The 27,036-nt window shown below is 46.4% G+C and overlaps 1 protein-coding gene across 2 annotated transcripts in view; it reads left to right on the forward strand.

Annotated features, from left to right (window-relative positions):
• Nucleotides 1–27,036, forward strand: part of LOC119383575 (vesicular glutamate transporter 2) — a 223,497-nt gene that overhangs the window by 143,000 nt on the left and 53,461 nt on the right. For both annotated transcript variants that reach the window (XM_037651804.2, XM_037651803.2), the window contains exons 3-8: nucleotides 9,012–9,291; nucleotides 15,194–15,312; nucleotides 17,245–17,359; nucleotides 22,334–22,421; nucleotides 23,693–23,779; nucleotides 24,324–24,460. In XM_037651804.2, coding sequence (XP_037507732.1) covers nucleotides 9,012–9,291; nucleotides 15,194–15,312; nucleotides 17,245–17,359; nucleotides 22,334–22,421; nucleotides 23,693–23,779; nucleotides 24,324–24,460 — 826 coding nt within the window. The remainder of the gene's footprint in view (nucleotides 1–9,011; nucleotides 9,292–15,193; nucleotides 15,313–17,244; nucleotides 17,360–22,333; nucleotides 22,422–23,692; nucleotides 23,780–24,323; nucleotides 24,461–27,036) is intronic.

The raw sequence follows: 27,036 nt of genomic DNA on the forward strand, positions 1-27,036 counted from the left end.
GGACGAGCCGGATCGGAGCTGCACTAACCGAGATGAGCTCTTCGCGGGTGCCGTTAATACGTCGTTGAAGAATTACTCCGGAGACCTTCGAAAATGCCCCCGTCTGCGTCCTTCTTCCTTTCTTCGCGTTCACTTCTCCGCGAAGAATGCAGTTCCATAGGATATGTTGGTGGTTCATTTGGCTGCCTCGTCTCGGTTTCGTTTTACATCGACTATTTCTCGTTTTTTTTTTTTTAGCTTTCCAAAAAGATAGAGCAGCTTGAAGTTCGGGCTCACCACACCAACTAACGAAAATTGATCGCCGTGGTTCAGCGTTCTCACGTAGTTCACCTTAACTCAAGTTTTATTGCGATAGCAATTATATGGACAACCTCGGCTGATCCTTGCCGTCCCCGTCGCCGCCGTCGTGCACCGTGTATGTATATGAGTTTATATTATATAAAAGCCACAAAGAAAAATAATTCAGAAAAATTTTCCGACGCGCGGAATCGAGCGGGCGACCTCTCGCTTCGCAGCGCGCGGCGTTAGACAGTTAGGCCACGAACAGTGCCATCTTCCAGCCTCCTAACGGCGAGCTATTTATATACACCATTTACTTCAGCATGCTTTCTTAGTCACCACATAGATGGCGCGAAGTGCGCGCGTGGCGCGCTCTAAAGATCGTCGCCCCGCTCCTGCGAACACCGTTGCTCTTCGCCCTGCAGGGCGTGGTCGCCTTCGTGCGCTTATCTCAAGGAAAGAAGGGGCGGCCGGTGGGGTGGAGCGGGGGGTACGAAGGTCACTTCGCTCGCTGCAGCGGCTGCGTTTGCGAAAGGAGCGCGCTGTTCAAACGGAAATAAGTAACAACTGTGACAATTCGCGCTCTTCCTGTGTGTACATGTTCGTTTCGTGCGGCCTGCTTTATGTTTGAGCAGTGCGCTTCAAGTGTCGAGCTGTGACGCATTAGATCGCGCTCGTCATGTGTGCGTTCTTTTTGTGCGTCCTTTGGGCTCGAGCGACGCGCTGGCAATTTCGAGCTGCTTTCCGTTCTTCGCGTTACATTCCAATTTATTGGTATCGTATTCATTGCTTCGCCGTTACGGCCAAACTGTGACTTTATTGGGTTGTCTATTCTTGCAAACTTACGTAGATTCTTCGCACATACCAGTGGGATCAGTGGTATTAACAGAAGAAACGTATAGCTCGAGATACCGTAATAAATAAATGAATGTAAAACAAGAGGATAAAATATGAGGGTTGGCGGGCCATTACTTCGTTAAACGTTTAGTTTTACAGCAGAGCTGTTATGCTCTAGATTTGCCGCAGGTCATAGATAAAAAATTATCATAATCATGAACCGGCACGCGCGCTCTCCATTCTCTTCTTCATCTTCGCAGACACCTTCCTCTTCCGCTTCGCTCCCAGAAGACTCGCGCCGATTTGTCCGGCGTCGGATGCAATAACTCTGACGGGCGAGGGAACGAGTACAGAGAGAAAGAGAGAGCGAAAGAGAAAGAAAGACAGATATAGAAAGAAAGAGAACGCTAGAAATTCTCGGCGAAAAAAAATTTCTTGGCGAGACGAGATTCGAGCCCGCGTACCCACGACCCAAGGGCGGGCGTCGTAACCACTCGGTTATCTAGACACGCTAGGAATAGCGTAGCCTTGTATAGTGTAGTATACTATAGCAAGGAGGTCGGAGAGGTAAATAAGAGTGAGGAGGAGAGATGTGACGGTGAGAAGGAGGGAAGTGAGGGGGAAAGAGTAAAACACAGCATATAAAGGAAGAGAAAGAGAGAAAGAAATAAGTACAAATAAACAGAGGCAAAAAAAGAAAAAGTGCATAGCCATGTATAGCATAGTATAGTATAGTATAGTATAGTATAGTACAGTATAGTATAGTGTAGTATAGTATAGTATAGTATAGTATAGTATAGTATAGTATAGTATAGTATAGTATAGTATAGTATAGTATAGTATAGTATAGTAAAGTATAGTACAGTATAGTATAGTATAGTGCAGTATAGTATAGTGTAGTATTGTATAGTATAGTATAGTATAGTATAGTATAGTATAGTATAGTATAGTATAGTATAGTGTAGTATTGTATAGTATAGTATAGTATAGTATAGTATAGTATAGTATAGTATAGTATAGTATAGTATAGTATAGTATAGTACAGTATAGTATAGTAGAGAAAGCTTTGGGAAAGAGACAGGTGAGAGGGTAAAAGCCTAGCCAAGTCAGGTTCAGCTAGGTGCACACCCGCTCTGTTGTGTGACGCTCTTTTTTTCTTTGTGGCGGTCGTCGTTGTTGGCGTTGCTTTTGTTGATGGTTGATGGTAATGAAGGTGACGACTGCATCGTCACTCTTATCTTTTCTTATAACTTATAAGACACATCCTGTGGCATCGCTGTTCTCTCTCCCTCTCTCTCTATGTCGTTACAGCCTTGTTTTTGTTTTCATCTCTAGGGCAAAAACACTTTGTGCTCCTTCAAGTGGCAGTCGTCATCTAGCCCTTTCTCCTTGTTCCTTTCATTTCGTCTTAGCTATATGGCAGTTTCATAACAAGCGTTAACTACGACAATAATTACCAGTCAAATCGCCTTACCTAAAGCGTCTCAAGCGACAACCACACGCGAAGTTGTCTGACCGCATTGCGACGCGGCGCCGGTGCCTCCCGTTTGTGCCGTGCTAAGTTCAATACATACAGAAACAAAGCTCACTTCCATTTCGAGCTTTACCAGTCATGCATTCGTTCAACTTTAGCTTCAGTTTATAAACCATATCCACCTTCGAATGGTGGGGACTCGGGTACTTCATTATTTGGAAATTTTATTCACCTGCGAAGGGGGTGGGGACTCGGGTACTTCTTGGTAAAAAATAAATATATTGCATTCACTTTAGCTAACGTCATGTAGAGCCCAGGCGAAATCAACACGCATTACGTAACACGCATTAAATTACTTTACGTTCTCAGTAGATTTCGTTGTTACTTCATATTACGTATTCCCTTTCGGTCGCCTAGACACCACCGTTGGTTCTACACGTTTAGACTTAGTCGCCGAGGCGTTAATCCACATTTGATCCACCTTTAATTAAAGTTAACTCACGTGATTTAGCTTTAATTTACCTTTGATTCCCTTTACTTCATACTTGATTCGCCTTAGGCACTAATTATCACATCTAATCACTGGCACCCCCTTGTTACATGAAGTCCCCACGCCCAAACCACTCTTGAATTTTTCTGTAACTCCCAAGTAGTGCTGCACTAACTCCAGTGTCGGTCACCCGACTTTTGGTACCATTCGTGTTCACGCCGCCGGACTCCGGATCCTTAGAGCGAAAGCTCTATTAAGCCATGATTCCCAAGGTCATTCATCGCATCGCAATGATCTTGAGTCGCCGGAGCGCGTATGTGGCAGGCGTGACGTCACGACTCGTCATCCGCTGCAGAAAGGCGTTGTAGCTGCGCTCGCTCGGAGCCTCGCCGCTGCGGTACGGCGTGACTAAAGCGAACGCAAACCGCCAAAAGACGCTCGCCTGCTTCTCTTCGTGCCTTTACGCTATCCTAGGTGGCCTTCGTGACGTCACTCGTTCATTTAGAGGATGCCACGAGCAACATACGATGTCCAGGGGTTGAAACAAGAACCTGTTTCTCTGCTAGAAGGTGCGCGCGCTCCCTGCTCTTTCTACTCGCACGACGAGGAGGCGTACTGGGAGAGGTGGTGACACGACCAGACGAACGGAGCGTAGCGAAGGAAAGAGCGAAACGAGCAAGGGCCGCGTTTCCATCAATTCTACCAGCGTTCACTGTAGACTCGTGCACAACTACAACGTCACAACTGAATTTCAACCTCCCGGTGGTTTTACCATCAGATTTGTAATAAATCATAACTTTAATGAAACACTGTGTGCCTAGTGTTTCCAAAGCAAACGAAACATGCCTTTAGCTCGTGCAAACTAAGTTTACAAGAGTTAAACCTCGCCCAGTTTTTTTGTTCATGAGCCATAAAGGCTTCCGCCTTAATTCATGAGCGACGCGAAAGACTGGGACACACGTAGAAAGACACGCTTGGAGGTTGTTAGAAGCCAGTGCTTTGTGCGTGTTTCTTCGTTTTTCTGTGTCTCACGCGCTGTTCGTATATTTTTTGCACATCCCCGCCATCGTGTTCCCTGCATGCATAAATGTATGCACGCATGTTAGCACGCGTGCGCTTGTGTTAGCGCGTTTCCTGTTTTCTCAAGATGGTTTTGAAGCGTGAGGCACGCCGGGCTCATTCGTGGGCAAAGCGAGTTAGTTGTCATCAACGTAACTAATTTCTACTGAAATTGTTGTTGCAGGAGTGGCAGTGACAACTCACTGCGTTTAAGCCATGTATTTGCATAATTGCAGTATTGTTAAACATTATTGCATGCATAACCAAAACTTACAGAATACTGCTATGTACCCCCGTAAAAAACTGACTGGCGTAGCGACGTGGTGTTTCATACTTAAAACGAGTGACTTTTTTTTTTATTGGCAATTTCAGCAACCTCCCTTACCCCTTCCCCTTCCCCAGTGCAGGGTAGCAAACCAGATATGTTTTCTGGTTAACCTCCCTGCCTTTCCGCAATTACACCTCTCTCTCTCTCTCTCTCTCTTTCTCTCTCTCTCTCTCTCTCTCTCTCTCTCAGAATGAGTTCCCGTTTAAACCATTTTCACGAGTCTCTTTGCATATGTGCAATTTCAAAACCTCATAGCTCACGCCTCGCGTGCCGCTTTAATAAGACGGCCTTAGCGTCATCATTCTTAATGCAGTGAGGCAATATGACCGCGTCGACCGGCATCCTCGAGGTTGAAGACTGCATTTTTTTTCTGCTCGTATATTAGGGGCAAGAAATAAAAATGTACTGACACATGGCGAGCGCTTTAAGTTGATCACCCAGAATGCCTTTTTATTTCGCAGAAGGAAGTAGCTTAAGTTCGGAGTCTTCTAGCGGCATCACTGGGCACGACAGTTTGCAGCCTAATATATGCAGGAGCCTTTAATACGCGCTAAATGCTGGAAAGACGCAAAGAAATGAAACCGCCGAATACTAAATGAACGGTTTTCGCCGGGCTCTTTAATTTCCATCTGAGCCTTCGTTGCTCGCAACATTTCCGTCTGAGTGATAATGAAAATGAAGCTAGGCTTTAAAATATGACCTTAGGGCGAAATTCCCTTCACTGCCAGATCTCAGAAGGCGTGCCCTGTGAGATGTGTCGTGTCTCTGCGTGAATGGAACCGCTGTAGAAAGACAAGCTGAATTTATTGTAGCACACATTTACGCCTTTCTTTCTTTTGCTATGTAAGGCTTAGTTCTGTAAGTAACGAAGCATTGAATTCAGGCCGTGTTTCTTAAAAGATAAGTTAAGAAACCATCTGAACTAGCAGGCAACAAATGCACAAATTCAAATACACGCACTCGTATTATATATTTAACCCTCACGGCACATCTATAAGCATATAAACGCGTTTGTCCTCAACTACATTCGCGCGTCGTAGTTTCAAGTAGACCAGGTACATGGGGATCAATGACCGATATCGGATCAGCAAATCACAGCCGCTCTCGCTGACCAACTTTAATTTTATATATGCTAGATATCGATACACGTTCAATAAATAAATAAATAAATAAATAAATAAATAAATAAATAAATAAATAAATAAATAAATAAATAAATAAATAAATAATCTCTGTTGCTGAATATTAGGTCCGATCACTCTATGCCTCTCAAAGCCTAATATTTTGCGAACATGGTGGAGTTTATACTTGTTGCACTATTTTTCGTTGCCCGCGTTCTTTTTTATGCCGCGCATTATACAGCGAGTCTCTCGTAGCCATAGTGTTACCCCGAGACCTATCAATCCCCACGAATCAATCAATCAGTAAGACCATGTCATTCCGACAGCCAGAGTTACGAAACAGCACTTCTCAAAGCAGCCGCGGAACCACCGAGAAAAGCAATCTGCGTGTCCGAGAAGCTTTCGACATCGGCTATACGAGAAACGACAGCGGGCACAAAGCCAATCCACGAGCCGCAGCAACGCTATACTCACTGTGACAGAGGCACGCACGTGCGAGTATAGCAGCAGCAGCAAAGACAAACACGGTTGCGCGCTCAATAACCGAGTCCCTTCTAGAGCAGCGAGGCACAGGAGATATATGTGCCGGGTTTCGTTAAGAGCAGCGTTGCCAGGGCAAATACGGTGCAGCCGGAATCCAACGTAGTGGGTGGCTCAACGCCTCCAGCTCCAATCCGGGGGGATATTTCGGCTCCCGAGAAAATGTGTTCCTTCGCTTGTCGACGAGTGCGTTCCTCTCGAGACGCTGCTGTCTCGAGTACTTATGTAGGCGGTGGTTTCTAGAATAGCGGCGTTGCGTCAGACTCTCGACGAAGTGTATTGCGCTGGTACTGAACGCGTACTAAATTGCTCCGTGGTACTGAATTTTGGCGTGCACGTTGCACTGCAAGTACTTGAAGCAGTCATACCTGTCCCGGTACTGATGAGTCTGCAATTTTGTTTACTACTCGCATTGCAGCCACGAGTACGAATATTCACCCTTCTTCTATGTAAAATGCGTTGTTAAAGACGGATATCGTTCCCAAAATCATGAAATAAATACACGACTAATCTTGTTGTTGTTGTTGTTGTTGTTGTTGTTGTTGTTGTTGTTGTTGTTGTTGTTGTTGTTGTTGTTGTTGTTGTTGTTGTTGTTGTTGTTGTTGTTGTTGTTGTTGTTGTTGTTGTTGTTTACCAACATACATGAAGGTAGGCTACATTAGAGCCGGCTATACCAATGCATTGTTAACGAGTTTGAACATCCCGTTTCCCAATAAATACAGACACAGACACGTTGTACGAACATACAACATACTAACCCTATGAAAATATGCATTAAGAAGAATATATATAAATTAGGAGGAACAGACAAACAAAACAAACTTAGCTAAATCAGAATATCTATCTCAATGCTGCTTAACGCCGACGGTTTGTCTTCCATCTCGTCTCGATCGTGGGCTGTTGAGGAGTGAGGCTTGCAACGTGACTGGTGGTGCACGACAGCGTTGTGAGACGCCTCGTATCTGCAATGGTGCTGTTCCTTCTCCCAAACGGGACGCAACCGCGTGTAGTAAGAACACCGCCAGAGGATTCCAAGCGCAACGCCAAACTTTTCATCTTTCACGTTTCAATTGCTGTCAATGCGTCGCCCTTCAGGTGACACTGCCAATTCATTCATTCATTCATTCATTCATTCATTCATTCATTCATTCATTCATTCATTCATTCATTCATTCATTTCGTTTAGTTTTGCTCATTATGTTGGGCAAATCACCCGTCCGTGTCACACGATGTTTTGAATCGTAACGCCGAACCGCAAAAATTTGCAAGAGCGTTCCTGTAAAGCGTGCACCGTTGCACTACGATGCATAATGCAAAAAAGCGCACTTAACGAACAGGCGTTGCCGTATGTTCTACGGAAAAGCTGCCAGATCGACTAAGTTAAGCACATGTGTTTCGTTAAAACGAGTTTCTCGATAAAGCAGGGCACGAAAACAATGACCACCAAGAGTACAAGATACTTGCAGATTAAAAACTAAACGTCGCAGCTGCATGAAATCTAAAAGGTGAGATGAACTGACGTTGCGTGTAATCTGCTGAAAGAGCTACGTTATTCGGAATACCTTCTCCAGTAGTGGCAGTTTTCTTGTTTTACTTCCTCGTTCCAACTCTTTGTAGATTTTGAAGATGGTGTGCCAAGGGCTACAGATCAGGGCTGATTAGAATATTTTTATAAATACAGCACCTATTCCGCGTAACACCTTTGCGTAGTTCATTATCGAGTTGCAATCGAAAGAGTCGCGATAAGTTCGCAATATGCAATGACATCCACGAAAAGGCTTTTCTGTAAATTGAGGCAACGTTCAGATTATTGTTGCAAATGTTAGGGCGTTTGCACTAAAAGACGTTTGTATTTTGGGACCATGGTGAAATTTTTGTTTTCAACTGCGCACCAATAAATCTGCAGGCTGTATAGTGTGTCGTCGCAGGAGGGGCAGTTGGGCTCAGGAGATATCTGACTGCCCTCAGTACGCGGTAGATCGATCGCCGTTGGCTGATGTTCTTGCCCGCTTTGATGGCCCCTGGCCGATATTGTAACGTTAATTTTCAGGACACCCATGTCTTTCTTGATATTTTGAGAAAGGCGAAGTGTCCGTGCTCTAGACTTTGAGTAGTCCTACCCTTTTTGCGTTTTAATTTTTTCCCGTGCCTGTAATTTTCAGGCATTATGTTCCTCTCTATTCAACTTTCTTTTTTTTTCCTTTCACTCCAACTTATCGTGCCAATCGTTGCCCACGGGCTGTTATGACCCCTCCGCCTCAGTCCGTTAGGGGCCTGCCTGCGCTCTGGGCTTTTGGGAAGTTGCCCTTTCAAGGTTGCCAAAATTTTCAAGATCGTTGAAGCTCTCGGTAACGCCTACTTCTGAATCGACTCGCGCCACCCGCTTTCCTTCTTGCTCCCCTCCTGAGTGTCAGCGCGTTGGGAGGCTAAAAATCGCCGCTTAATGATGAAGGCCTACTTGACACTAGCCTTTCCTTTTAATTATTCGTCAATAGTTTTCAGGAAAGAAATAGACAAGAAAACAGAGAGACAGGGAGGGCGACCAGACGCCTTTACGGTTTGCTACCCTACACAGGTGTAATGGATTAAATGGAAAAAAAAACAGAAGGGATAGAACACGAACAGCTCCGAACTTTCAAAATAGTTTACAAGATTATCCGGTAACGCTTTGCTCTGACTTTCTGATTGATTGATTGATTGATTGATTGATTGATTGATTGATTGATTGATTGATTGATTGATTGATTGATTGATTGATTGATTGATTGATTGATTGATTGATTGATTGATTGATTGATTGAAACACGGTCAAATCAGGCGAAAATCCTGCAATACTAGGCGCGTGAGGGCCCAAGTTGAGAGTCCGTTTCCTTCTTTGTGCAGGCGACTGAAGAAGCAGGAGGACGAGAAGGGCTTCATGAAGCATGACGAGCTCCAGGAAGAGTACTACGAGAGCACAGGCGGCGTGCCCGGCGGAGAGCCGGGTGCCGAAGGCGGCAAAAGCTGGCGCCGCCTGCTGGAGCCCAACTGTCCATGCTGTGACATCTCCAAGCGACTCACTGTGGCCCTGCTCAGCTCCATAGGGTTCCTCATCTCTTTCGGCATCCGCTGCAACATGGGCGTCGCCATCGTCAAAATGACTGCGAACAACTCGGACACAATGGTGAGAATACTTTCCTAAAAAGAGAAACTCTCCTAAGAATAAAAGAAAGGCACGGAGGTTAACCATGGCTGAGCCCGGTAGGCTACCATGCACTGGGAAAGGGTGAAGGAAAGTTAGAGAGGATGAGAAAAGAGTCACTCTTTCAGCCGACGTAACAGTTCCGCGTTTGCTGTCACAGACGGTGAATCGGTCTGGTGTCCTTAAAGAAACGCAACAGCGCTTTCGTTGCCTTTCGGGACTGTGATGGGCAGACCCATGGTCCCAATATCTTCTTGACAGCGAAAGCACTTCCGTCCAGGTGTTCTAGAGCAGTACAGAGGTGAAGCCCCTAATCTACGTAAGTCGGGCAGTACAAAGCTCACGGATTGCAACGCGGCATCAAAAAGTTCAGTATAACGAGTGGTATGCGCAACTCTTCGAAATTACCGTGTAATTTTCGCTATCAAACTGGCCGCTAACGGTAATGTTGTCTTTGATGTAAACGTGAGTCTAAATTACGCCGATATGACGCGAAGTAAAGACTGTGGAAGCGAAATTATGTGCATCACTTAGCCCTAAATTGTCGCGTTTCAATCCCTGAGGATCTTACATCTGCGGTGGCTTGAAACCAGCACAATAGTGTACACAAACACTTTTTTATGACATCCCAGCTTTTGGCTTTTTTTTACAAACTATTAGACAAGGAGGAACATAAGACACAAAAAAAAACAATAACAGACGTGCACTCGTGTTATCGCGCCATTTTTACAAATCAGACAGAATTTTTTTTTTGAATTCAGTCATGGGTCATATATTTATATGATGTTTCTGAAACCCTGCAGATTCCTCGTTCACACGAGGCAGCAAGCCAGCATTCTTTTTTCTTTCTTTAGAATTCCTCAAATAACCCAGTAAAGGGGTTTTACATGAAGGTTATGTTTATGCATAGTTCGTGTATATGCCATGATTTGCCGAAAGGAACGCAAAAATTAAAAAAATCGACATACTTTCTCCAGTCCTATTAAGTTTATCAGGAACCAGCAAAGGTTCTGAAACGCCATATTTGCATTTTCGGCATGGTCTGTGAGTGCATTTTGCTTCATTCAGTCTAACACTTTTCCAGAAGAAATAGACTTCCATTGAACTTAATAATAATATCTGGGGTTTAACGTCCCAAAACCACGATATGGTTATGAGAGACGCCGTAGTGGAGGACTCCGGAAATTTCGACCACCTGGGGTTCTTTAACGTGCACCTAAATCTAAGCACAAGGGCCTCAAACATTTTCGCCTCCATCGAAAATGCCGCCGCCGCGTCCGGGATTCGATCCCGCGACCTTCGGGTCAGCAGTCGAGCGCCATATCCACTAGACCACCGTGGCGGGGCACTTACATCGTACCTTACACCACACTTTCTAACTATGCATCCGAACAATGTCATCCTTCTGTCAACCAGGATACTGTGATATACTGTACTGTACTGCCCGAATACTGTACTTTGTCCTCTATTTAACAATGTTACTTTCAAGTTACCAAATGTTTCAACAAGACCATTCAACACACTTGCTTGCCGCAGTCCAAAAAAAAAAAGGCAGGAGTCGGAGTAAGATGGAAGCATGCGATGAAAAATTCGTAAACAGGGTGTGTGTGCTGCAGCTCGACGTTTCGACAAGCGGGTCTTCTTCAAGTTTTAGCCTTGAAGAAGGCAAGTCCGCTTGTCGTAACGTCGGCTTGAGCACACACACCCTGTTTACGAACTTTTTTACCTGCAGCAGAGCACTTGTTGACTCACCGAGTACGATTATGTTGGGAATGAGCGGAAGTGGTACTGCACTCACCACAACAGTATTAGAAAGGTATCCACTCACTTGCATGTTACGTCATCTCCTGCAAAGTTCTGGCATTAAAAAAAAAATATTGTTGCGAAGAGGCTATGGCAGAGGCTGTCGTCAACGCTTCCGGTACCGTTATTGCTAACCATTCGATTCTGAGGTTTATGAACGCAAACTCTTCAGATTGGAACTGAAAATATATGACACATCAGCCCAAACTGACAAATACCGCTCAATCGAGACCGATCGCGCACGCGTTTGCGTTAGACATCTGAGAATATAGCGTAACGGTAACCGGAGGGTCTCGTCTCCTGAAAGGACCGGTGCTGCGTGACCGGTTTTGGTAATACCGGGCCGTGTTAAATTTTAAAATGACAAAAAAAAACATCAAGGTGTCCTGAAATATACGGATCATTATTTCATACGAAAACTATTAGAGGAGACTCTGGTGCTGTGATCGTTCAGGTACCATGGGAATGATGGTTAGTACGTGGATTTGTCTGGTCTTCATGTTTGTGGCCTAAGAGCTGCTTGTGGCTTTTCTTTACTACAATGTATTTTCAGTTATTGGCTTCGATTTCAAATCAATTCAACTTGCCTAAATGCATAAGGACAAATAGATTACGTACACGCGCATAAACGTCGCGAATCATTGCATTTATGAAGCAGTATTTTGTTGTAAACGATTAACATGGTAAGCAACGAAGCCGTTTCAAGTAATTTGAACTAATCCACGTACAACCCACCATTCCTATGCTGTCTTGATCGATACACTTGCGACTGCCTTACAGACACCAGCGCAAGATTTTTCTGTAGTATATTTTGTATAAAACCCTACGGCGCTAAAATCCCACGCCGTGACGTTCGTTGGTCTGTCATGAAGAAAGGGAAACAACCTGAAAAGCCAAACTAACGCTGCCGAAAGTTTGTAATATTACACGATGACGTCACCTCCTGCTTCCTTGGGCTTTGAAAGTTGGTCTTTCAGCTTCGGTTATTCGGAACAGTAGCGTCGCGTCATCGTTATCTTGCATTTTCGAGCTGAAGAACGACGGCACGTTTCCTAAGAGCATATGTACGGGTTTATCTGGTGCTCGTAATTCGTCTTTCCATTATCGCCGTTGCAAAGACATCATTTGTTCTGGCTTCACTCGTTTTGTCGTCGGTCCGTTGCGCAGCACCCTTTGAAGAGTCGCTTTCCGTGATATGGTTGCGAACTGCTGGCCACGTTTACACGTGGCTAGAAGTTCGCAACCCTATCGCGGAAAGCGAGTTGCCGCTCTTTGCTTGCCGTGTACACGAAACGAGATACTGGTTGTGTCGCAACTCCGCGCAATAAACGCGAGTGCACATTCAGTGATTACGGCGGGGTAGTGCCGCCATTGTCACACAGTGGCACAGTAGCGGGATACAAAAAAAATGGTCTCTCCTGTATCACGAGATGTCGCACTGACCAAGACAAACGTACTAGTAACGTTTACCAATTGCGTCATCCTGACCAGTAGCTATTTGCGATCGTTCAGGTCGACTGGCTGGCTGTTCCTCATACTTGCAAACAGAGCTATATAGTTGCTCAACATTTCTCCACGTGCCGCTCCGCTGCCATTCGCCAAGCACCGACACGTGATTTTCAATTTCAATTTTACTGCGCAGAAGCCTCCCCATACGTGCTTTGTGCTGCTGCAACCGAAATATTAAACGTGTGCAATGGGGCGGGAGAGGGCAAGTGCCACCTTTGTGGATAGGAGAGCGTGTACGAAGCATACACACGCGCGCAAATGTAGGCAGTCGCAGCGTTGATGAATATGCGACCTCTTACCGAAAAATTGGCTCTCCGCAGACACCCGTTTTCAAGCATTTTTAATTTCCCCAAGCTTCCATTTTCTCTTGAACTTCTGCCGCGGTTATACGAAGTTTGAGCTTACCCATATTCCCTTGATGGCAGTAATGCTCCAATAAAGCGTTAAAGGGACGCTAAAGAGAAACAATGAATTGGTTTAGATTAATAAAGTGTGCTCGGAGAACTCTTGTGTAGTTTATTTCACCACCATAGGTTTATTATTAGAGGAGAAAACAAAGTTGAAAGTTTCACTTTTAAATTTCGCGCCGAACTTTGTAATTCGTGACGTAAAAGACTTCAAAGAGCATTTAACGTATTTTGGCGCCACTGGCTCGACGAAATTTCCACAAACTCGTTATGTCAAGTCTCTGGACCCCTCAGAGGACAATGTACTTCGGTTTAACCGATTAGGAACTACGTAGGCCCAAGCAGGCGCCGTCAAAAATATGTGACGTCATGGCAAATGGTGCGGGAATTCCAAGGTGGCGTCGCCACCTGTATTTTCTTTTTGCGCGCTTTGTCGCTTATTAAGCGTCTTCTCGCAGCAAGCGTGGTGTTTTTGGTATTGTGGAAGACTACTTTACTAATGCGAGAAAAATCGTTTTGCTCTTTAGTGTCCCTTTAACAGGTGGAGGTGGACAAACGTTCAGCGCACAGCGACACAGTGCTACAGAACACCAGAGCATTTCTATCGCAGTTCGGCCTTCATTTATTTTGCGTGACTACCGTCGCATCTCTTCGTTTTCTACGGGGCTACACAGCGTTAAGCGCGTTTTCCGGCTGCACGCGATGTGCGGACGAACGAACGACCGGGTGGAACGAATTTTTCCCGTGCCCCAGCTTCCTTTCCCCAGGGAGCAGGAGGAAAAAGGAGGGGGGGGGGAGGCTTTTCTCCCGCAATTCGTCACGGCAGAGGATTCGCGGCCGGATTAACCTGGATTAAGAGACAATCTCGAGTCCCCCCCGTAAGGGAGCCAAGCCCGGATTACGGGTCGCCGCGACCCATCCTCCGCTGGCGGGAGCGCCTATTTCGCACCTCATTTTGTCCCCCTTCCCAATCGTTGCTGTTTTTGTGTATCATCATTTTTTTTTATCATCCGCATTTTATTCGCGCATCTCCGTGCCGTTGCCTAGCTAAGACTAAGGGGCTCGAGAGAAAAGATTTGCAAGGAGGTATTCGGGCCTCCTGTTGTCGTCCAGTGTTAGTACAGACACTGACACAGGGCCAGGCAATGACCAGCAATCAGAGGTGAATTAGAGAGCCCCCGGTACGCGTCAAGATTGATTGCTTAATTAAGTTATTCATTAATTTATCGACTTATCGATTGATTGCTGCTATCTCATTGATTGGGTGATTATTGGCTGTTTGGTTGTTTCAATATTTGTTTTTTTTTCTGATTAGGGGTTTGTTATTGTTATCTGAATATTTACTCGGTTGCTTCATTGCCATTTGTTTGTTTGTTTGACTGGTTGATTGTGGACTTTCCGAAAGTAACATCTACACTCTAGGAGGAGCTGAAATGCAGTTCTGCGAAGTATAGATTTAGGAATTTGAACGGTGGTGTCGGCTACTCCTTTCGACGTAAAATAATAAATTGTAACTAACGTAACTGTAGAAGAAGTGGCACAATATGAGAAAAGAGTGAATTTGTTTCGGTCTAGTCCTAGCTATGCAGGACCATATATAGTGAATACAGGCGAGCGCGATGAATGTCAAAGTGCAGAAGAAGCTCGTGAGGTTGCAGTATGCCACGAAACGTGCCAAGGCCAGGATGGGATAATATGTGTACAAATACACACACGCTGAAAGCAGGGCTATGGTACGCAAACTCGGCACGTGTGGATGACATACCTGTGAGATAATACGCGCATGCAGGTATAAAGGATTTGTGCTGCACACACCTTTCATTTTGTGTGGCATAGCTGACCGGGTGTTCTTCCTGTTAGCATCGATGCTTTCCACTTTGGATTCTGTCTTCTTCACACTCACTCACTCACTCACTCACTCACTCACTCACTCACTCACTCACTCACTCACTCACTCACTCACTCACTCACTCACTCACTCACTCACTCACTCACTCACTCACTCACTCACTCACTCACTCACTCACTCACTCACTTCGCCCTATCTCCTGCGAAGCTCGTTTAATTAAACGGCGCGAAAGGCACGCGAACATTGACCATTCTTTCTATTTCTCACACGCCCGACAAACTGCGCTTAATATTTCCCTTTCTTTATCGATCTGCAGAAAGCCGAGTTCGATTGGTCCCCGGAGACCATCGGCGTGATCGACTCGTCTTTCTTCTGGGGCTACCTCATCACACAGGTGCCCGGAGGATTCCTCGCAGCCAAATACCCCGCAAACAGGTGGGTTATTCTCTCCTTCTCTTCTTTTTTCTTCTTTTCTTTTGCGCATTACTTAACTTTGTTGGCTCCTGTTCAATCACGTGTTGAGAAAATAAGCGGTACTCACTCGGACTCACTCACGAAATATATTTCTGCTAAGAACTCGCTCAGTCTAATGCTCTCCAGAGCCTTCCTTGGTCGGGCTCACTGGGATTCGGACTATCAAGAAATTCTGGCCAGGCATGTTCACCCGAACTCAGCCTGACCAGAATCACACACAGTCGGACTCACTCGGGCTCAGGGCCCGTATTCGCGTAAACGTTTCGCGCTAGCAACCTTTGTTAGAGAATATATCAGCTAATCATTATGCTGGACATATCATTAGCGAAGCCGGCCCACCAATGACAAAAAACTCTTACCAAAGACGTGTTTCGTGAATTCACCAAATTGCTGCTCAGCCGGGCTCACTCTTACTGAAGCTCACCAGAGATTTCACGGCTAGACTCACTCAGAAACAGACTGATGGGTCATTTTCGGTCTCAGTGAGTCCTAATAATAATAATATCTGGGGTTTAACGCCCCAAAACCACGATATGATTATGAGAGACGCCGTAGTGGAGGGCTCCGGAAATTTTGACCACCTGGGGTTCTTTAACGTGCACCTAAATCTAAGTACACGGGCCTCAAACATTTTCGCCCCCATCGAAAATGCAGCCGCCGCGGCCGGGGTTCGATCCCGCGACCTTCGGATCAGCAGTCGAGCGCCATAACCACTAGACCACCGTGGCGAGGCTCAGTGAGTCCTAGTGCGTCGACTTATGGGTGATAGTGCCGACCACCGGAACGTGTCTAGCGTGCCATTCATTTAGAGCGTAGCTCTTATGCGCCCGTTTCAGGGTAGATCGTTGTCCTTTGTTGGCCCTCGCCGTAACCGATCGAACAAGCGCGACGAAAGATCTTTGCTACAGGAACAAAAAATAAAGTAAACAACGAAAAGGGAAAATAAATGTGGAATAAAAAAATACAAAACAGATATCTAGAGAGTTGTTTCCGCCACCGAAGGAGAACATACAGGGGGAAAATTTGAAAATATGAGAACAATATTAAGTGAAAAAAAAAGAATAGAAAACACCAGAAGTTCAAATAAATACTTAAATATTTAAAAATACAATTAATCAGAAACGTCTGTAACTGTGCGTGCATGCATGTTTCTCTCTCAAATTATTTGCCTCAGTATGCCGCCCAATGAAAACACGCGTACAGATGCACTCACATTTTGCATTAGGGAGTATCGTCATTGTCGGTAATTTTTTTATTCCATACATTTCTTTTTTCTTTTTGTGGATGGTATCGCGCTCCCCACGATGTTGCTTTTCTGTGGAGCGAGCACCGACACTCTTGTTCATTGCGCGGCACTTCCGCTTCACCTACCGACTTCCGGTTTATGTAAAAAAACCTGAGAAAAATAGGATCATGTAGAAATGGAGGCTGTAGTTGATGTTCATGATGTATATGATATCAGTTTAGTTTGAAATAGTCACAAACATAGCGGATCAAGTGTCAGGAATAATTAGAAACATAAACCCTAAGGACTGTCACTGCCTTGCAGAATTCCTGTATACAGAGAGTCAGGACAACTTAAAGTATCAGCCTAAACCCAACAGTCGGCTATAGCAAGTTAAACCTTTCGTACTCTAAGGTGAAGCATCCCGGATTTTCATAGAGGCAAGAACCGAGCTCCCATAGAGTATGAGGCTAAGTGCCAATACCCACATTGGGTATGCGGGTGGGAGCCGCACATGGAAAAAATGAGAAAAAAAGAAAAAGGAACAAATGCAAAGAGATTAAATAAATAAAGAAGAAAAAAAACCGCGCTCGCGCCACACAAGACACCTAAGTCAAGCATTAGGATCGCCTCGTGATCTTTGTCTTCTTGTTTTTCCTCCTTCGCAGGGTCTTTGGCACCGCAATAGCTGTGTCAGCGTTCCTCAACATGCTCATTCCTGGAGCGGCCAAGATTGGCTTCACAATGGTCATGATTGTCCGCATCCTCCAGGGTCTCGTTGAGGTGAGTCGACCATCGTCGAAGATTCTCGGAGTTCCGATGAAAATTTCAATTTCTATTGAGACTCCGATTTCGATTTCGAAAGGAAACTTTATTTTCAACTGAGACATTTCGACAGCGCGTACGTTGCTTCTGGTAAACTTAATGTGAGTGAGACTCCAATCGGCAAAGACAACTCTTGAACCTAAATGATATACTAGACAACGTTCTTTTTTTTAGGTTTTGACAAATTTCTGAAGGACATGCTTTGCTAACGCTAAAATGAAGTCCAATGCTTTAAAATGAACGGCAGTTCTTTATGCCTTAGAATGGTGGCCGAATGTGCTAGTTCCATACCAACTAGCCCTGTTGTGGATTGCTTTACGCCTTGTTGTGGATTGCTTGTGTCGATGCGCATGTAACTAAGGCTCTCCAGTGAAAGAAGTTTTGTAAATCGCAATACTGTCAAACGATGTATCCGAAGCTGATGATGAGTAGCACATACTATTCCAGTTAATATCTGGCAGATTAAAGTCACCCATGAGAACAATGCGCGAACCAAAGATGTGACGTTGCATGTAATCATGAATGGCACTGATAGAAGCATCGCCACAGTTTGGGCTCCGACAAACACAGCCTATGAATATACTCGCGCCGTCACAAAGCAGTTTGCAAAAAATGGCTTCTGCGCTTTGTACATCTGGAAGATCCACAAATGAAAGTCCCTTTTTTATTAATAACGCCACTCCACTACCACGCGTGGGGCGGTCTTTTCAGATCACAGAATAGTTAGGTGGGGCAAACTCGTGATCAAAAACGTCAGGCGTAAGCCAGGTTTCTGTAATTGCTGCTGAGTGAGGCTCATGATCAATAATCATATTTTCAAGCAATTCAGACTTATTGGTGACGCTGCGTGCATTCACCGTGAGGAGTGCTAGTTCGCCGATTTTGCAGCACGACGAGTAACAGCTCCCTTATTTGTTTGATGACTAGGTACGTTCGCCGCCGTTGCTGAACTTGTAGTAGCTGAGTCTGCTTCTACGATTTTTTTATTAAGCGGTACCTTGTCATCGCATCGAATACCAATCATCGCTGCTCTACTGTATTGATGCTAAAAAAGCAAAGGCCCATTCTTATCTAATAGAAGCGCTGAGAACACAAGGACAAAAAAGTGCACAACACGAGCCCTTTCTTGTCCTTGTCTTCTTAGCGCTTCTGTTATATAAGGATGAACGAGCACCAACTAGCTGACCGTTCCGTTTTGAAGCACAGGCGTTAGAGGTAATTATTTTATTTGAAAATCACAGTTATAGAAACGACGAACACATAATTGCAGTGAACACAGTACAAAAAAAATATCAAATAATTTTCTACTGAAGCTGCAAATATTGGGGTGACGAACCGCAGCTATCGGACACCCTACACATGCTGTCAACGTCGTACCAAGTGGATAAAACTTTTTTTACTTGTTAAAGATGTTAACTTCTTTAACTACTTTAACCATGGCGCTGAAGTCATGTGGCCAGCTGGCGCTCTCAATGGCGACACAGAGTTGATAAACCGGGAAAATCCCGACCTTAACTCATGAAGGCCCAGAGCCACGCTGACGCATCACCGAGGATGAGGATGAGGGTGTTGTAGGTTGCCGGCAAATCTAGCCTTGCGAAATTTGCAGGCAATTGCAGCGGCAAATGCTTGCACTAGCGAGCGGCTTGCAAGCCACGGGCCGCTCACCATCTTTCTCCGATGGCAGGCCTGGCCACAGCCAGCGCCCCCCCCCCCCCTCTCCCCCACCAAACTTCGGACCTTTAACCATCCTTTTTTCGGAATAAAATGCGTCATTCGGACCTTTCAACCATCCTTTTTATACCCCTTCTTTTTAGCTGTTTCCCTTAAATTCGACTACGATCGCTTTCTACTCGTCAGACTGAAAAGCAATGATCATAGCAATGCATAAAAAGAGAATTACTACGGCTACATTTACCTGGCGTTTCTTGATATTACAAGTAAATGTAGTTTTGAAGGGCCGACAGAGGGTGATATGAACAACAGTTATAGAACTCCGCAATGGAGTTCTATAGACAGCTTACCACTCTCTATAACACGTAGAAAGATGGAGTAGGACAGTCATTGCCCCATTCCCTCCTCCCCTCCCTTTATCCCACTTATCAGAACCCAAGTCGCCAGGGCCAAAAAAAAAAACTAACTGCTTAAATGGCGAAAGTAGTGTTTGTGGACATCCTTACGTTCGATTTAAGCAGAACTTAAAGTGTACGAAAAGGCTACTTGCTGCCGGTAGGGAAAGAACCTACAGCATTGGGATAACGCTCTCCGCCATGGCTACGGGTGGCGTTGGCTGTCACTCCCATGTTTCAATGGGCAGAAATACCCAATAAAGTGGACGGGAAGGCGACCCCCGCCGTAGCTCTATTGTTAGAGCATCGGACGCGTTATTTGTAGGTTAGGTCCCTACCGATGGCAAGTTGCCTTTTCGTCTGCTTTGACTTTTTTAGATTTATATCATAATTACTACACTACATTTAAAGTACTGTAAATATTGTCTCCTATAAGTTATTTGACTTCATTGTCTGCTGGTTTCATTAGGCCGCGTCTAACAAAGAAAAAGAGCCCTTGATCAATTTCCTTTCTTTCGTTCTATAGAGAAATGAAGTTTTGAGCGCAACCATTTCTCCTTGCGCAAGTTAATTGCAAGCAAGAAAAAGATCCACGATCCCTTAGGTTGATGCAACAACGCTGTAGGAGTCTCGATGATTGCCCTTACTTGTTCTCTAATTTCCAGTCATTCGCCTGCGCCGTAGTTTCGGGCTCGTCTATTGACGTCATAGATTGCGAAGCAATGTTCTCGTTATCCTCGATCGCGCGCAGTACTCGTAACTGCCTCATCAGCGTAGTTCAAACTAACGATGAAATGCGCTACTGCTCAAGAGCCGAAGGGAGGTTCATGTGGGTCGTTAGGTGGGTGCACTTAAGAGAACATCGTATTCGCATCCGCGCACGCGCGATTCCTACGCTGTCCGTGTCGATTATCTCTCGCAGATTAGCAACAAAAAATGGGGGACGAATTGAGACACTGCAGAAAGTTGCACACTGACCGCTATTCCGAGAAAAAAAAAAAAGGAAAGGTGGCGCACGCAGTACTTTGTTACGTTGTCCATATCTGAAGCGATCTTCAAAGGTACTGGCGGTGACTCCGCTTGCAGATGCAATTATTCACGAGTCCATAGGGACGGGGGAGGGGTATTCCATGACACAGCCCAGCGCCTTGCGAAAGACGCTTTCAAGGGAGGCAAAAGAATCGACTGCGCGCTGAGCCCATGCAGTACAGTGAAGGCTGTGGGTTACGTCTATCAAATCAGGATCAAGAAACCAGACAAGAACTGCTTGTCCATCGTCCCCCGCTGATCCCCCTCGAACTTGACTCTGGACGAACGGAAGGATCGACAAAAGAATTAACGACGTGCAATGAACAAAGCCCTTCTTCCCCGTGCTGCCGCGCCCAGTAGCCGCCGCTCGTACACCTTATTGGGAAACATGTGCGCTAACTTTCCCTGTGCTGCACCGAAGTATAGGTGAGACCGAATGTAGTACGTACAAGCTCCCGCGAGAGGGCGTAGGGGCAGCTGGCCGGCCGACGCGATGCAATCATATCGCTTCTGCGAGCACCACCGTCGCGTGTTCCCCCGTCACCGTCTTACGTCGACGATATGGATGCCCGTGGCAATCAGCGTAGACGCCGCCGCCGCAGCCGCCGCCACTGCTGGTCGCGCGATGACCCAGCCCGTGCCTTCCACCCACCCATCCTCCCCAAACTTCCGTTGCCTTACTTCCGCTCCCTCTCTCCCTCTCCCTCCATCTCCTCCTCTCCCCCTCCTCTGCTCGACTGCCCGAGCGGCTTCTCTGTGGTGGAGGCCACACGGAGAAGCGTACCATATACGACGCCCGATCGCATCAGGGAAAATGGTTGTTTCCGGACGACGAAGAAGAGAGGGGGGGGGGGACTACCAATAACGCGAAGGAGGCATGCGATGCGAGGCCTGCCATGGTGTATCTAGATGTTTGCGTAATCGCCCAAATAAGCAGCGGAGCCCCGGGTCGGGTTTCGGTCGACCAGCCGTTATTCATCGAAGAACCCGACGGGTCGTTCCAGCGATAGCGCTGCCGTCTCGTTCTGAATTAACCTGAACGCGCATTCGTTATTTTTGCTGCAACACCATTAGGTACTGAACTTCATCAGCCAATTTTGGAGGTATGACTTCTCCAACAGAATCGTCTGTCACAAGCCGGCTGACGCGGCTATGAAGATTGGAATGAAGGGCTCCATTCATGAGTTGTAATTACACATCGCGTATTTATTGAGTGCAGTGAATAGCTCCGTGGTTTTCAGCCATGGATGTGTTAGTTAACGGTCCATTGTGGACCGGCCCGTTATTATGAATGGAGAGAGAAAGAGAGAGAGAGGGAGGGGGGGGAGGTTACAAATTATTACAACATGCAGCGAAAGACAGGTGCCTACTATCGTCACCTAGAAAATAATGGTCAAACAAAAGTGCCACATCAGTTCAATCTCTACGGCGGTCACTAAGTTGTTGCACCCATCCTGTGTAATTCTCTTCGTGCGTGTTTTCTCGCGCAGCCCTACTATATGTGTTCGAGAACGCACCGACTAGCCCAAACAAGAGCCTTACATTCAACGTGTTTCTAGCTGTGCTTGTTTTTCAAGTATGCAAGCCTAAAGAAAAGCTTGCTCGCACTCACATATATCACGGAAAACTGCAACGAAAGCTTTGCCGCCATCTTATGAACAAGGGAAACATTTCTGCAGTCCCTTCTCCATAAGATATTCAAGTCCAGGATAAACATTGGCATTCCCTCATCCCGACTTGTCGTAATAAGGGTCAAGTCTTATTGTTGCTTGCGCTGCTCTCTCTCTCGCTCTCTCGCTCTCTGACTGTGACGTGGCGTGACGTGTCTGCGCAGGGCGTGACGTATCCGGCGTGCCACGGTATCTGGAGACATTGGGCGCCACCCCTGGAGAGGAGTCGGCTGGCAACGCTAGCCTTCTGCGGTGAGCCATGGATTCTTTTCTTCGTCCCTATTTCGTTTTTAGATGCGAAGTATTTTAAGGCGGAGCTCAATCCGGTGGTGTTGGTGGTGTTGGTGGTGGTGGTGTGCGGCGTGATCACCCTTACTGCGCATGCGCATACCCTCTCCACTCACCCTCTCCCGCTCCTCCTCACCACTTTCCCTCTCCCCTCCCCTCTCCACTTTCCCTCTCAACTTTCCATCTCTCCTCCCCCTCTCCCATACCCCTCTCCCCTCCCCCTTCCCACTCTTCCTCTGAAACGCGGGCTAGACAGGCCGAAATTCTCTCCTGCGCAACGCCGCAATGAGCTCGAGCGCATGCGCGTCCCCTCCCCTTCTCTCTCCTCTCCTACGCTGCCCCCCTCTCGCCCGCCTGTCGACCGCGTTCCCCGCTCGCCCTGTGAGAATTAACGGCCAGGCTAGATGGAAGATACGACGCGATCGTGCAAGTGCTCCGGCTTCGCATCGCCTCATGGTCCCCTTTAACGGAAGATGGTGTAATTTTTTTTTTATTTCTTACTATCTTTCCTTCCATTACGTTCGAAATTCTCTCGAGAGACAGGGGAAGTATGCCTCGATGGTTTTCAAATGTCCTTGCTTCGAAAGTCTGCGTCTAAACGGAAGAACAAGAATAAAACAATTTCGAAACGTTGCTGCACAAGTAAACGTAGTTGTATGTAACAATACAGAATGTGCAATAGCGATATGCAGTACAGTAACCTTCGAAATAAACTTTTTTTTTTTCTGAGTCCAACAAGAGATTTCTCGTTGAGAATTTGGCCGTCTCATTTCGCTTTCTGTCTATTTAACTGTCGATACGTGGTGGCAGAGTTGTTGGTGATGTTGCTGCAGGAGGGGCTGGCCCGGCAGACCTGGCCAGCAATTGCTCCGCCTGAGCGACCATTTCCACGCAGTATGCTTCACCACGTATCACTCAAACCGATATCTCGCAGAAAACGTGAAACAATAGTAGCCACTTCATAGCGAATCATCCGCACACCTTCAGGAAACACGATCTCTTCACAGCGTCCGTGGGTAAACCCACTTATTTTCATAGTCTCTCCCTTTCGGAGGAACTTCATTGTACTCGGTACGCAATGGGGAATGAGCGCAGGAGTGTCGTCGATACGACATTTCTTACTGTGCTTTTTCTTGTCCTTAGAGCTAAACGATATTTTCATAGCAAATTTAGTTATGTCTCTCATGTCGGGTTGATTATAATTAGTAATTATTGTTGCCCTGTTCTCTATGCAGGCTCATACGCCGGTGCCGTGGTCGGTATGCCCCTATCGGGCATCCTAACCGACTACGTAGGGTGGCAAGCCTGCTTCTATTTCTACGGTAGGTATCCGCATTGGCAAAGGCGTGGGTGGTCAGACTGTAGAATGTGTAACTTTACAGGTTTATCGTATCTTAAAGCTTAAAGGTGAGACCAACTAGCAAAGCACAACGTCTTTTCGCAGTTCGGTCCCTGCACAATTACACATTGCAGCGACTTGCAGTGAATCGGCAGAGGCATCAAATTAGTCTTCTGTTTATCACATGAGCACAGCTTGCGAGCAAACACACCGCAAGTTCAAGCTCGATCCGCTCGTTTAATCAATCGCCCAAACTCTTCACTATACAGGCGTTGTGGTGGCGCACAGTGCTTACGGTGCTAGTCTGCTGACCCGAATGACGCGGGTTCGACCCCGGCCGCGGCGGTCTCATTTCGATGGAGGCGAAACGATAGAGGCCCGTGTACTTAGATTTAGGTACACATTGAAGAACTCCAGGTGGTTGAAACTTCCGGAGCCCTCCTCTACGGTGTGCCTCATAATCATATCGTTGTTCTGGCTTGCAAAACGCCTGTAATTATTATGATTAATCTCGATAAATATCGCAGGCGCGTTCGGCGCCATCTGGTACGTCTTCTGGCTGTGGCTGTCTTTCGAGAAGCCCAGCAGGCATCCGACCATCACCCAGGCGGAGCTGATCTACATCGAGAACAGCCTCGGCCAAGTCACTCAGACAGCACCCACGGTGAGTCATTCCGTGCATGCATGTACTTTTCAAAGGTTTCGAAAGAATTATAGGAGCTTCGGACTAGTGGTGCCAAGCTTGAAGGAAGAGCGCAGCTGGGGTGGGGCTTGTCCAACTCCTCTGGCGCATACCTACCTGTGGGGTTTTTTTGAAACACCGCACAAACTACGCCGAGCTACAAGGGCTTCGTTGTTGGAAACGTTTAACTTAAATTGAGGACGACGCAGCGAGCCATGGAAAGAAAAACGATGGAAGAATAACGATCAAGAAGAAAAACGCGAATGGGCAAGGCATGTAGCGCATAGGCAAGATAACCGCTGGTCATTAAGAGTAACTGACTGGATTCCAAGAGGAGGCAAGAGCGCGAGGAGGAGACAGAGAGTTAGGTGGGCAGATGAGATTAAGAAGTTTGCAGCTATAACGTTTGCCGCAGCAAGCACAGGACCGGGTTGATTGCGAAACATGGGAGAGGCGTTTGACCTGCAGCTGGCGTAGTCAGGTTGCTGATGATGATGATGATGATGATTATCATGATGATGATGATGATGAATGTACAAATGCTACCTATTCTACTAGCGCACTGATCTAGAGCCTGTCTAAGCGCTCAAGCGATGTCCCGAAAGATGGAGGCTCGAGGCGATGAAAAAATCGTTGAACGGGGCATTTGGCGGGCAGTACACTTAGTGGACTCGTACAAAACACATCCTCGGATCCCCTATGCAAACAGACACTTCACCAATGCCACACGTGAAAAACTCGCATACCACTAATTCCTGTCACAGTTTTTTTTTTTTCACGGAAGGATTACTTACGGGCCTTTGTATCCGTTACTCGTTACGCGCATGTCCGACGATTCTTGCGCAAGATGCAGAAGAGAGATATCGCGAGAAGAGGAAATGCAGGCGGTTAACCCGACAAGCGTCCGGTTTGCTACCCTGCACATGGGCTAAGAGAATGGGGAATGGAAATAAAATAAGGGAGAGAAGGCGAGCACTTCCCAGCTCCCTCCTCGCATATGAGCTGAAATAACGGACGAATAAAAGTAAAAACACCGAGAATCACACGAGAGCTCCTTCAAGTCGCCGAGTTATTCCTTCACGCGTGGTTGCAGAAGCTCGAAGAGGAGGTGGTGGTGGTGGGTTTGGAGAGAGAAGGGACGTTGTTGTGACACTGCGGTTTTAATACACGTCACTCGTCATCAACCGGGGACCCGCACCAAAAACGCTGCACGATTCATTCACCCATCCATCTAGCTACAGCCTCTTACTTCAACCCTCCCCCTTTCGACTTCCCCCAGACTGAGTCGTCGTCTTTTCCCGCTTCGTCATTCTTACAACGTGTCGCTTGTACCTCGCGTCATGAGAGGGGAAAAGAGGGAGCCTTTTGCCATCGCGCCACTTTGCTGAGATCCCCGTGTGCCACTCGCAGTACTCGTCTACAAAGAGAAAAAAAGAAAACCTCTATAAAGCGCTTCTGGGGATGAAACGAAAGCGTAGTGACAGGGAAGGTAAAAAAGCTGAAGTCGCAAGCAACGTCGATATACATGAGGCAAACATAAAGGTTTTGGAAGCGTAGCCTGAAAGAAGTCGCGAAGGAGAGCAAGAGCCAGGGACGGGCTTGTGGAACGAAATGTGCGCGGAATGCAATAGCCCGCGGAGTGTCGTAAAAACATAGAGAGAGAAAGTTCTCGGAGTTAAAGTTACGAGAGAGAGGGAAAAAAGGCGAAGAAAGCAAAGCGAATAAGCTGACGTTGACTGAAACGTGGGAAAAAGAAGCGAGAAAGTAAGCAAACGATAAAAAAGGAGTCGTTTCTAAGCGTACTCCTCGTAATGACAAAAATAAAGAAGAAAAAGAAAGGTGAGAAAGAAGGATAGGCGATAAATAAAAGAGTAGTTGCCACCGACGCGAGGAGGTTCTAGCGACGCGCTTTTTTGACGTCCTCCTCCAAACTTCCATCCCTCTCGGAAGCGAGGGGAGAGGAGGAAGAGGTGGGGAGTTGAGGGGCGGTAAGCTGCACGCTTTTGATCCGGTCTTTGCACACGGTCGAGAGTCGAGACGACGACGACGAGGCACGGTGGCGGCGCTCAGCTCCCGTGCACCGCGGCTTCAAAACGCGGGGCGCAAGAAGTGCAAGAGGAGCTTGGGGCCCCGTCTCGCTCTACGAAGATCGACGAAGCCATCTAAAAGCCTCTTCCGTTGGCTGCCCAGTGTTCTTTGCATCGTCCCTCTCTCTCTCTCTAGGGCTTCCTTTTGTGTACTTTCTTTCGAAAAGCCTGGTCCAAGTCTTTATATGCAGAGAAAGACTACGGACGGGCTAGCTAACCATGTTCTGTTTGTGTTTTAGCCGATGTTTTGTCTGTTTGTTTGTTTGTTCGTTTGTTTATTCATTTGTTTGTTGTTTGTTTGTTTGTTTGTTTGTTTGTTTGTTTGTTTGTTTGTTTGTTTGTTTGTTCCCTCATGATTGTGAGTGAGTGAGTGAGTGAGTGAGTGAGTGAGTGAGTGAGTGAGTGAGTGAGTGAGTGAGTGAGTGAGTGAGTGAGTGAGTGAGTGAGTGAGTGAGTGAGTGAGTGAGTGAG

The sequence above is a fragment of the Rhipicephalus sanguineus genome, chromosome 2 (genome assembly GCF_013339695.2).
Source record: "Rhipicephalus sanguineus isolate Rsan-2018 chromosome 2, BIME_Rsan_1.4, whole genome shotgun sequence".
NCBI classification, from domain to species: domain Eukaryota; kingdom Metazoa; phylum Arthropoda; class Arachnida; order Ixodida; family Ixodidae; genus Rhipicephalus; species Rhipicephalus sanguineus.